The sequence below is a fragment of the Rhopalosiphum padi genome, chromosome 1 (genome assembly GCF_020882245.1).
Source record: "Rhopalosiphum padi isolate XX-2018 chromosome 1, ASM2088224v1, whole genome shotgun sequence".
Taxonomy (NCBI): domain Eukaryota; kingdom Metazoa; phylum Arthropoda; class Insecta; order Hemiptera; family Aphididae; genus Rhopalosiphum; species Rhopalosiphum padi.
Window position 1 is genome coordinate 56,949,764 of NC_083597.1, and position 13,084 is coordinate 56,962,847.

Consider the following 13,084-nt stretch of genomic DNA (forward strand, 5'->3'; position numbering starts at 1 on the left):
ACTGTACGAGATTACATTAAAAGTCCCAAGCGAGAACTCATTTTTATTCTTTTTTCATTCACCCCCATATTTTATAAAATACAATTTTACCTTCATTACATTAGACCAATATATATATATATATATATATATATTAAATGTATAACATCGATATTATTTTGATTTAAACGCACTGAAACTAAAATATAATATTATATTGTACTAATATTATGTACATACAACACACAATAAACAATTTGCATTATAAATATTGGGTTTTCGGTATAGCAAAATAGATTGGTTTTTTTCATATCATCAAGTGCTTAGATGTCTTTAAACAATATGTTTATAAAATATAAAATATTTTTTGAAATAGTGCAGTGAGTAAAAGTGTGTGTTTTACTACACCGTTGAAGTTAATTTAATACAAAATCGTTAATATATATTATATTATTATAAAATATATCATAAAATATTATTAAAAATGAATTATTATCTCCGATATATTGAATATATGATTGACTCAAGTAATATGTACAAATTAAGTAGGTATATTCAACATGTAATAATTCATTATTGTTTTATAACGACTGGTGTTTGTTTCAAAAAAAAAATGATTACACAATATAATAAAGAGATACAGAAATTGTAGAGCCAAGAATTGTATATATTATATATAATATGTATAATTATTACATTCAAATTTCCGTTAAAACAATTTCTACTTAATATGGTATTTGTGTTGAATTACGACTTGAACTAATAAGAGATATTTTAGATTGCCAAATGAAAACATTGAATATGTAAATAGTTACCTTAGAGTGTAGTACACTACCACGTATAATCTCGTTTAATCAAATAATCAATGAACTGGCTCGTATCTAACACAAAATGCAAATATACGTAACGAAGTATATTATATTGCAAAGTACAGAAGAACTTAAAATTTCTTTAGAGTTGCTCAGTTTGAACAAAAAGAGCACAACATTTTTAGACTCGCTATAACTTTAATATCCCTTTACCAGATATTTATTTTATGTGAAAAAAAAAAATAATTGTAACTTAATTTTAAAAAAGTCGTTCGTCGTATAATATTTACTACTATAAATTCCCCGAAACAAATTACTAACACTTCGTTGACGGAATATGTTTTATTTTTTTTCTTGACCTAACAACAATGTCATAATAATAATAATTCAAATTGTATATTCTTGCTATGGAAAAATGAAAAAATAATAATATTATATAAACGCAACGTATTGTTGTCGAATTAGCACCGATATATTTATAAACAATCGTAATTAATCATAATAATAATATACTTCATCGAGGTCTTATAAGGTTAGGTATTTTATTTGTGTGTTTTGCCAGTTGGGTTCAATACGATGTTCGGGCTTTTCAGGAGCGTACGGAATCGAGCGCGTTTTGCGGTAAACGAGATTGCATACCTTTTAAAATGTATAATGCTGTTGGATTTTCATAACTTTATGCAAAAACTGGCCAATATTTTTGAAATTATATAATACTCATTTAATTTATTGGATTTTATGTTGTATTAATTTTAAATATCTGTAATTAATTAACGAAACTTGTATTTATTGTTTTGCCAAAATATATTACAACTACGTAAATACAAATGGGAATTCATAAAAAAAAATCTATACACTCCCACCTTATGAATATATATAAATATATTTAATTAATGAAAATTATTTATGAAAACTCAAATCAAATCAAAATATTATTGTCTAAAAATATGATGTAGAAGAGTTCAATCGAATTTAGAGCGCACTGTAAAAAACGTTACTTACACCAAAATACAATTAGTATCAAAAGCAAGTTTTAATAAAATAGCTTTAAAATAATATAGACGATGTTTATATATCAAGCTTTTCAAGTCCAAAACGTATACGAGAATTGATAAAAATATGATTTAATAATCGTTGAAAATCTATTATGGTTGTCGGTTTTTATTTATTATTATTTATTTTTTCAAACGTTTAAAACAATTATATTCAATACCTTTGTAACAGACCATTAATAATCAGTAAATTCAATTTGTTATTAGTCATATTTAATCACAGACAATACAGTATTGATAAATGGAAATATTATACCAGAAAAATCGTATGCGATCTACTGCGTTTTAGGATGATTTTAACATTTCATTGTTTGTCAAAAAACAAATACAACCGTGTTCACAAAAAGGTTATACCGCGTGTTATTCGGGTATTCCTCTGAAATATTGGTGTATAGCATTTCATAATCAGTCGATTTAAATTTAAAAAAGAAATAATCGATTGAAACGCATTTAATTGAAAGTGCAATACGGTACGGGATTGGACAATTATAATTTAAATGTAAATTAATCAGATGTATAGAGGCAGTACTTTTGCAGTAGTACTGTGTATTATTATATTATGATGTACTATTGTAGTAAATGCTATTAATATACCATTGTCGGAAGTAGAATATAATTCCGATTCGAAATTCATTAGATGTGTGTAAATAACGGCGGAAATTTTAACACAATCACCCGGATCCATATAATAACGATTTTAATAAGTTGAAAGGTTCGGGTAATTGGTGTATGAATTTAATTGAATTGAAGAAAAACAAACTCGATTACGTAAAAATTCCGATGTAAAAATCATCGTTACCGACGTCGGGCTTTATATACCTATAATTTTAATTGTTGTTTTTGTTGTTGTTGCAGCATTAGTCGTAAGGGGCGACGACGGTGACAGAATCCCCGGTGGCACATCCAATAGGAAAATGTAATTTAATTAAAATTTCTTCGGACCGTTAAAACTAATTATAAAAGAGAGCGAAAACATGTAATAGTAGTGCCTCAGAATTTCGTCAATGTTTTCCAAATTAATTGGTATCTCTATTAGTAAATATCAACGGGAAGGTTGGCGTATGTATACCTATATAATATTTCGTATATACCTGTACAGTGAAACCTCTATATAGTGGACAGCCACGGGGAATTAAAAATTGTCCATTATAGAGAGTTGTCCACTATTGAGAAAACCTCTACTTAGTGGACATTTGCAAAAAATTACTAAATGTCCACTATAGGGAGACACTATAGGAAATTGCAGGTTATATGTACACTGTATATGAACATATACATTGGAATATTAATTTATTATTTATTATGTATGTATATTATAATATAAATATGTATGTAGATGTATGTATATTTAATGTATGTATGTATGTATTAAAAAATTATGTAGTATAAAAATGCTTATAAAAATGTTTAATGATTATGTAAAATTAAAAAAATCTGTAATTTTTTTTTGTGTAAATTTTTTTTGCTCTTCAAAATGAATTTGTAAATTGGCTACCATTGATAATGCGATTTCATCTTCTTTATTTTTAAAATATGTTTTTAAATTATTTATTGTTTTCCAAACTTCTTCAAACGTTGGATTGTATATCGAATCGTCTTCATCTTCTTCTTCTTGTTCTTCGAGTTGTTCGTTTTCTTTTTCACTAAAATTGTCTAGATTACAATTGATTATATCTGATATGATTAATGTATTGTCTTCTGTAAGGATATTATTATCTATAGAAACATAGTCCTCAATTTCGATAGTACTCGGTACAAGTTCTGAGAATAAGTCCAAATTTGCAACATTGTCATTTTCCATTACATATTCTGCTGTATCGAACGAAAAAAATCCCGACTTTTTAAAACAATTTGTGACTGTCTCTGGTTTTATATTTTTTAATGCGGACTTTATCCAAAAAATTGCATCTAAAACGTTTATAGATTTGTTTTCTACATTCTGATCAACTCTAGATAAAATATGACGAAGTAATCGTTGGCGATAATGAACTTTAAAATTTTTAATAATTCCTTGATCTAGTGGTTGGCAAATCGAAGTCGTATTTGGAGGTAGGAATATTAGTTTTATATTTTTTAAGTTTAATGTATCAGGATGTGAACTAGCGTTATCTAGAAATAAAATAATTTTTCTATTTTCCATCTCCATTTTTCTGTTAAAACACATTAGCCAATCTGTCATTAAATCTCGATTCATCCATGCCTTACGGTTAGCTTTCCAATTAACACCTAACGTTGATACATTTACACTTTTGAAACAACGTGGTTTTAGTGATTTTCCAATTATTAACGGAGTTTCAAATTCCCCGATCATATTTACACATAGTAAAACAGTTAATCGATCTTTAGCTATTTTACCTCCACGACAAATTTCGTTTTTTAAACACAATGTTTTATCAGGAAGTGCTCGAAAAAATAAACCTGTTTCATCACAATTGAATATATTTTTTGGTTCATAATCTGAAATTAATGTTTTCAATTTTTCTAACCACTTTTCTACGACACTTGTATCAACAGAGTTACCTTCACCACATATATTTTTAAAAGAAATGTTATGACGTTCTCGGAATTTTTGAAGCCAACCATTTGAAGCTTTAAAGTTTTCTAGACCTACCTCATTTGCAACTTCTCGTGCTTTCTCTTGGAGCAATGGTCCAGAAACAGGTAAATTATATGAACGGGCTCTACAGAACCATTCAAATGTAACTTTATCTACAAGTGCTCCATCCGATGTCTTCGAAAATTTTCTCCTCATATCTTCATTGCCGTTCTCAGCGTAATATTTTTTCAAATTACACGCATCTTGTAAAATGTTATTCACCTGTATTTTTCATTAAATGATTTTTAGATAAATTAAAACAAAATATGTATGTGTTTAAATTAAATATTTAAATTTACCTGTGACTTGCTTATGCAAAATCGTTCTGCTAAAACACGAACACTTAGATTTTCTGTTTCCTTGGTTTTAATAATATTTAATTTTTCTTCTAAGTTCAATCTTTTTCTTTTATTATTATTCATTTTAACGTAGGTACGTGTTCACACAATGTGCTGCACACAACTAACGACCGAACACATAACCGAACCATTAGTAATTTTTCGATTAGGAAAACCATTAAGATAAGATAAAATATGAACGAATATATAACAGATAAATATAGTATTTTTATTAAACGTTTTTGAAATGTACATGTATTGTGTCCATTTATGAGAGGTAATTTTTAATTTGGTACCAGTTTATTGTGTCCACGTCCACTATTAGGAGTGTCCACTACTAAGAGGTTATAACTCCTATTATACGCATACATTTTTGCCGGGGCATTTAGAAGTGTCCACTATTGGGAAGGGTCCACTATTGAGAGGTGTCCATTAATAGAGGTTTCACTGTATTATAGTTTTGCTGAAAGTGTCTCCCCAGTAAGCGATTACCAGAGCGGTTTCTATCTTCTCTCTCTCTCTCTCTCTCTCTCTCTCTCTCTCGTTCTCTCTTTCGGTCTCTCGAAATTGTATTGTTTTACGCGTGTGCGTTTGTTATTTCGGCGGTCGTGTGTGTGCGCGCGCGTTACTGTTCGCCCCACGCGTACCATTCCACCTCTTATCCGACGATTCGCATAAATGATTAATTTACTATATTTAGTTGGGAATTGGGGCCGTGACGAAAGGCTATATATTTTTTAACGCTATTACCAGTGAATAATCGTGTCAAATTAAAAATAGCGGACGATTGAAAACGGGCGCTCCGACAAGTTTAATAGTGAGAAATTCTGTTGCCTCTTGCGATTATTTATCACGCGACGAAAACATGAACATATATATACACAAGCGCGTGCAGCATTAGTCATTTATTACCGTTTTAAGCCCCCACAACGGCGGTACCGGTGGTGGATTTATGTGCGATTACAAACACACTCGCACACAAACACCCACACGCCGAGTGTGTACGTATATTACATAATTTTATACTCACATATGTATTATATTCGCGTAGAATATTATATTTATACAAACGAAACGCTCTCTATATACATATACATACATATATATATATATAGGTAAGTATAATATATATTGTATAGTTGAAGTTGTGCCGTAAACCTACTGTTACGTGAGAGACATAACGTTTAAAACGCACGGTGGCAGCAATAAAAACAATTGTGAAAATAAAAATTAAAAAATAATGCTCGTTTTAATATCATTTTTTGTTCATGAAACGCACTAGAGTGGAAAACATATTTTTTATCGCCCTTGCAGAATAATAAAACTCAGAAATTCCCAATTTTATACTTAAACGTTACGATACGATGACGTATGACACGCCGTGTGTGTGAAAGAAAATTAGCTAAAGATTATTGCCACGATTGCCGTCGCACGTTCGTACAATGCCGATGGTCAATGCATGTTGTGCGATAATAGTTCGGTCGAAAAGCTTATAAAAGAGTAATAGTATAGGCGCCTATTAGAAGTTTCTATTGTTTGAATTAAAAATGAAAAGTTTAACGGATTTGCACAGTTATTTTTTATTTACATTTGACCTTTTAGATTCTCTTTTTCTATAGATATCGTACACAATAGATCCCGATACCTGCTGTACATCAGAGCCGATTTCTATTTTCTCGGGTTTTTTTTTTCAAACTTGCGTTTTAGATTATACGCGAAGTTTCAGCTCGTCGAAGAAAATTCACGCTTGAGTACCTGACTATGAGTCGTGGACAGCTTTGTAAATAGAATAAATCTAAATAAATCATAATTCGTTAGTCGTATTAAAAGATATATCTTTCGATCTCCAAAATAAGATTTTTAGTTGTCCCGAGTACACATACTTGTAATAAACAAACGTTTGTCGTTATTGTCATCGTTAAGTATAATGAAGTACTGAATAATTTGTAACAGTTTAGTGAAAATATCTTTAAGATATACGAATACGAATACCATCAATGAACAATTAATGATGTTTAGCATGGTAGCCTTGTTAATACGTTTTGAGAAATAAAGTTTTAGTATACTTACAAAATGTGCACTATACCAATCAGATGATTCGAAAACAATATTCATCGTAATATAATATGATTCAATATAATATCATCATCAGTGTAATTCAATTGATTTCTAAAATTGGCCAAAAATATTGGTCTAAGAAGACGAAAAAAAAAACAATTTTAAATAATCTATAAACTATTAAATTATTATTATTCCATTTAATTCGGTTTATAGTGTAGTGAATTGTAAACCTATTATTTCGTAATAGATACGCATTGGACATATTACTACAGTAATTTGATATAATTTCCCACCTTTCTCTAAAGTCACGTTTTGTCATCATTACTGTCTGTGATCGAATTAGTATTGGACGGTGTTTTAGCTAACCGTCAGTATATTATTATTAAATGTAAATATATAAATAATAATTAAATCCTCGATTTGTATATTAGTATTCATTGTATTTGCTGAATTTGAGAAGGTGCTGTGCATTTTACGTTTTTGTATATTTAATTAATAAAAAATGTTTAATTTTAATAATGTAATAAAATATTGTTGACATCGCCAAATATAATACCTATTCGAGTTTATTACGAAAAATAAACGTGTAAAAAATGTCATCATAATATGTCTGTTTTTTTTTTTTTTATTAATTTAGTGTTTAAAAAAAAATGTACTAAATATAGAAACCAAAACTTCAAACAGACGACTAAATTCGATTTCAAATCAATTGATTGAATGTTTTAAAACTTTTACCTGTAAAAAAATATATGAACAAAAATTCATTGTGAAATAACCTAATAGGTATTCAGAATTCGCTTCACTCATAATCTAAAATTATTGACGTTTAAAATAAATATAAAAGTATTTTTTGTCATCTAATCATCATTATATTATATCCTATTATCCTACATTATATTATATTATGATAAATCAAGAAAATATTTGTGTGGTTCACACATACTCTGTATGAATCATTATGTTTTAGATAATTATGCTTATGGCATCCCATAAAAGGTATTCAAGAGGACGGGGTGGCCGAGCGGTCTAATTCGTCGGCTGCGGAGCAGCTGGATCCGGTTCGATCCTCGGCCACTGGGCGGCATTTTTCTCCGGGTAAGTCACGGTGTCCGGAGAACAAGTGCTGCCATCCCCCCACCCCGGGGCATGGCAGAAACGTACGGGTGCCCCATTAAAAATTCTGCCAATCAGGCGCCGGGCTTACTCCCGAACTACATACGCCATACGAAAAAAAAAAAAATAGGTATTCACATTTAATTTAATAATTATCGCAAATAATACATCATTATTTTAATTAACTATATTTTAATTCGAAAAACATTCTATGAACGATTAATGTGGTAGTAAATAATATGTAAAATCTAATTATTGCATTAACCATCAACCATTTCAATCGCTGGTTTAAACCCAAATGCCTGCAACTATATTATTATAAAATCTACAACACACAACGTGTCCTTACTTGTACACTATTGAACGATAGTAATTTATCACTATCAATGCATCTTAAGTAAAACCTACTCTCAAAATTAATTATTTAAATTTTAAACGTACCTGCTGGTTAACTTACTATACTTAAAGTGATTCAAGCATGTTCACCACTGTTTTTCTTCAATGCACTTATTAATTAAAGTTTGATTTCTGAAATCACTAAATATACCTATAATAATCCGAGGATCATATTTTAAAACTATTTTGCTATTTAAAGAATGCCTTGTATAATTACAAATGTCTATTATATCAAATGAGAACACTTTTTTTTGTTAATTATTTATTAGATATTTTTTCTAAACAAAATCGAAATTCAAACAAGTAGTTTTGAATTATTTAACTCTGTGCACTAAATAGTTAATATAGGTTCATGATAATAGGTTTTTAATTCGTAGAGTCTAAGATGGTTTTAAAATTCTAGTAATTATAATTAATCTATTTATATTCAACACTTATAATTTGTAAAAATATTCTAAATATAATAAAAACTTGATCTAATATTAAATAGTTTTATATATTTGTAAAAACCATTTTCAATAATAACTGACTAATTCGACTTTTAAATTAAGTACAGTAAGATGTTTAGAAAAATATTATAGGCTAAATAATGGAAAAGGAGAATTTTCGTTTGAAAAACAGGGTTCACATCACCACCGAAAACTCCTTAAAGAGTTAGAAACACTTAAATTACATAATACATTTAATAAATTTATTTTTAAATACAAAATTGATGTGAACATCGATGAATCATCTTATTGCATTATTACAATAGATTTAAATATTTAAAATTATAATATAATGCCTACTCAACTGTTCACACATTTATTTACTACCTACTTTTTGCGTAAGATATTTTATATTTTTATGTTGTGATTAAAATTGCGATACAATTTAAAACTAAACATAAATATATTTTTTTTTTTTCATAAAACAATAAATTACAAATTATTTAAAAGTTCATTACAATCCCAAGAGTAATACAAAAAAAGTCTAATAATAATATCTACTAATTATTCACTAGTTATAAACAATTAGAGAATATAAAAACCTAATAAAAACGATTTATATCTACCGACTACATCCATTTAAATGTTACCATTATTTTAGATTTCCATAGCGTATATTATAATGTAATAATAATTGTTATTGGATGAAATTATAATAACAACGATGAGATAATAATATTATTTAGATAAAAGAAAAAAAAAGATATATGTATATATATTCTTAAGTTTTTATCATTCCGACACTGGCCTGTCTGGGATGGGGAGATACTAAATTAAACTATCAACCCCGAGCATCCCTTAATCGTAAGGGGTGCTTCATTGTCTACTGCTGTTGTGGTATAGCTCGCTAATCTTCGGTAGTCGTGCTGTCGTCCTTCGCGCTGCTCTACGCCAACCCTCGTCTACTTTTACAACGCAGTAGCATATTATAATATTATTATGTAGTGGTGTGCGTGTAAACGACCGGTATAAACAACGGCCATAATATAATAAATTATTATGAATAAGTAACCAAATCCAGGGTCATATTCAAACTCGGATTAAGGGGAAGTGGTTCGGTTTCGTGTCCCATCAATTCTAACCAATCTTCTCCTAAAAATATTTTCATTGCATGTACTCGTATTTTAAAAATTAGAAAAATATATTTCGTCGATATTTACGAAAATTCAAATATGAATCTGATAATACGTTATACCCGATAAAAATGTAAACGGGTAGTATAATATTATATTATATTCTAATACGAATAGATAAAGAAGCAACCCTTTTGACTACCCTATAATAATTAATGGTATACTTAAAATATATGTTTCTATAATTACATGATTTGCTTACATTAGTTGTTAAACTTATTTATTTAGTTATTATTATAGGTTATTATTTATTAACAAATGGATTATGTCTGAAATGGAAGTTACATTTTTTTATGAGAACTGTTAGTTTTTTATTTAATTTGTAATTGCTGAGTGACTTTATAGGTACACTACACAGTAACGTTGACTAATTGAAAAGTCTAAAACCTTATTCAAGACTTTGTGAGCATATTTTTGTAACAAATTCTTATTAGTATATCACTAATAGGCAATAGCAACCATTTTACCATGATATTGAAAATATTTTCAAAATTTAAAATAGCCAAATTTTTCTTAGTTTACACATAATTTAATTTAAACTGAAATTTTGCCAAAATTAACTTGGGTATAATAGCTGTTCGAGGAGACAATTTTTAATAAGTTATAAAAATAAACAGTAGGTACAATATCAACAAGTATTGTGTTCTTTATTGAATTCGCTATCTATTAAAAATGTTTTAAAACCGTAAAAAATATTACAATTTACCGTTATTTTGAATTAAGTACACTCGTTTATTGAAAATTCAACCGATTTCAATTTGTTTTTTAACATTATAAATGTTGAAAAATATTGTATCGGACAAACACATTTTTTTTTTTTTTAAACCCGATGGCAAAACTAAAAACTAAACGTAATTTGTTCACTGGTCGTTGTGCAATTGGTACACTAGCTGATTCTAAAGCACAAATTTGTTTTATGTGCAATTGGTCCGTGCCCAATTTATGTTGATGAAAATTTACGAGCCGAGGACCGGGTGCATGCGATACAGCTGTATAATATGCGCCCGTAGTTACCTAATATTAAACCAGAATAACGTGTACGCGTGAGTGTGCCGTGAGTGAGTAACTCGAACAACAGTAGTCGGGATTCTCCCGGTTAATATTGATGAGCTACGCGGGTGATTAGTGTGTAAATGTGTATAGCATTATATACACATTACGGTCTGGAGGTGCTGAGCCTGGGGAGTACACATAAACATACATCATTTGTTAATCAAAGTCAATAATAATACATAATAATAATAATAATAATATTATAATATTATGGTGATGGGTAACGATCGCATAATAATAATAAACGATTAAAAAAAAATTTAAAAAAAACTACCGATCGCTCTAATTTTTGTTTCAAGTTTAATCGTCTGTGGAGCCACGTCCGGTTTCACGTCCGCTCTGTGCCACACTCGAGTCCCCGAGACGCTCATAATCTCGCGCCGGGAACATTTCTATATGGTAATATCACACGTCGTTCTAAAATAATATACGATACAACTTATAATGTACACGCGCGCGCGCTGCGAACGGCGCAATACTAATTTGGTCGTAAACAACAAGAATACGATTCTGAGGGATTATACGCCGCCGCCGCCGTACGTTGCTGCTATACGAAATTATATTAATATATACATATTATATACTTACTGCGTGCTCGCTACACACTGACTGTACGGTGTGTATACTTAATGGGGTTTTGAAGAGCCGATGCGCACTAACCCGCGGATAGTGCGCGGCGTATTATGTATTTTATGGTACTATATATATTATATTATTATTATAACTACTCGCGCGCAGTAGGTAGTGTACACTGCACACACACATGCGCGAGATAAGCCTAGATGCTTCCGGTGTTATTAATACGATCATCCGTTTTCTAAATAATATTCAGAGTTGTTCGAAGACCGTTATTCTGACAGCTGAAGTACAGCGGAGTGGCCCGCTGTAGTGCCGGCAGTTGCAGCCATAATAATAAAGTAGTTTTCGTCAACCGGTTGCGGATCCGGGGGGATTCATTTGTTACGCGCGAGAACGGAGTATAAATAATATACGATTCGCCATCGCCGTCGCATAAACGGGTGACTATAATACGTAAATTAATGTCACCAACAACATTATATCTTTTTTCGTATGTTACGTATATTATATTCCGCTAGCACTGACTTTTTTTTGCCTGTAAAATAAACGTCCACCGATATAAAATTGTTTTGAGCAATTTCATTTTTAAATTTTTACCGAATCAGTGTAATGATTACAATAGCACGCGGTTTCCTTCCAAAAATCAAACTACATTATTAATTTAGAAAGATTTTTTATTCTTCATTATTTATCGTTATTTTCTTGAGAAATCATACTGAAAAACTCTTATCTTACTGAATTATAATACATACATATTTGGAGAATAAATAAAAATTTAAAATGTAGGAACTCGTTAGGCTGTGTAGTAGGGACTCTAATATCTATAGTGCAATGGAAGTAATATTATTGTAATTATAAATACACAATATGGAAAATAAAATAACTACGTTGTAAATGAGTCCCATTGTAATAGATGTGTTAATTATTCGAATTAATTGATAAAACATTGCATACAAAAACCGATTGTGAATGAAAACCATTAATTATCATTCTATATTATTATTATTTCTACGGATATTTTATTAAATTAATTAATATTAATATTAGTTCATTTAATTTTATTTCATCAACACAATAGATTAAATTAATTAGTTTTTTGTTAAAAATAAATTATATAACATAATATTATATTACAGTAATTCATTATTATGATTTTATTTAATATATTATTATTTGCTAAGTCAATATACCGACATACATAGTCTTTTTCTAATTTATTTTTATTTTTATTAATTATTTAAAAAAGTAATTTTTTAATTTTCGACCTTCTCAATGTACCAAATAGATTCAATTTTCAAATTAATTATATTGTGAAAAACACCCCTCTAAATATTTAATGCCTCAAATAACGACGATATAGTACTATATAAAAATGAAAATAATAAATCACGTATCATTGTAAAACCAATACACACAACGTTCCAATCAGAAATTGAAATAAATAAATTATCCACATAACATTGACATAGCTTTTATAGTCCACTCAA

The 13,084-nt window shown here is 29.2% G+C and overlaps 1 protein-coding gene across 1 annotated transcript; it reads right to left on the reverse strand.

Annotated features, from left to right (window-relative positions):
• Positions 1-3,167: 3,167 nt before the first annotated feature.
• On the reverse strand, positions 3,168-4,885 carry LOC132918357 (tigger transposable element-derived protein 6-like). Its single transcript, XM_060979550.1, has 2 exons — positions 4,736-4,885; positions 3,168-4,658 (listed from the first exon to the last, which is right to left on the reverse strand). Exons 1-2 carry the CDS (start codon positions 4,856-4,858, stop codon positions 3,255-3,257), a joined length of 1,527 nt encoding a protein of 508 aa, XP_060835533.1. The 5' UTR covers positions 4,859-4,885; the 3' UTR covers positions 3,168-3,254.
• Positions 4,886-13,084: the final 8,199 nt, after the last annotated feature.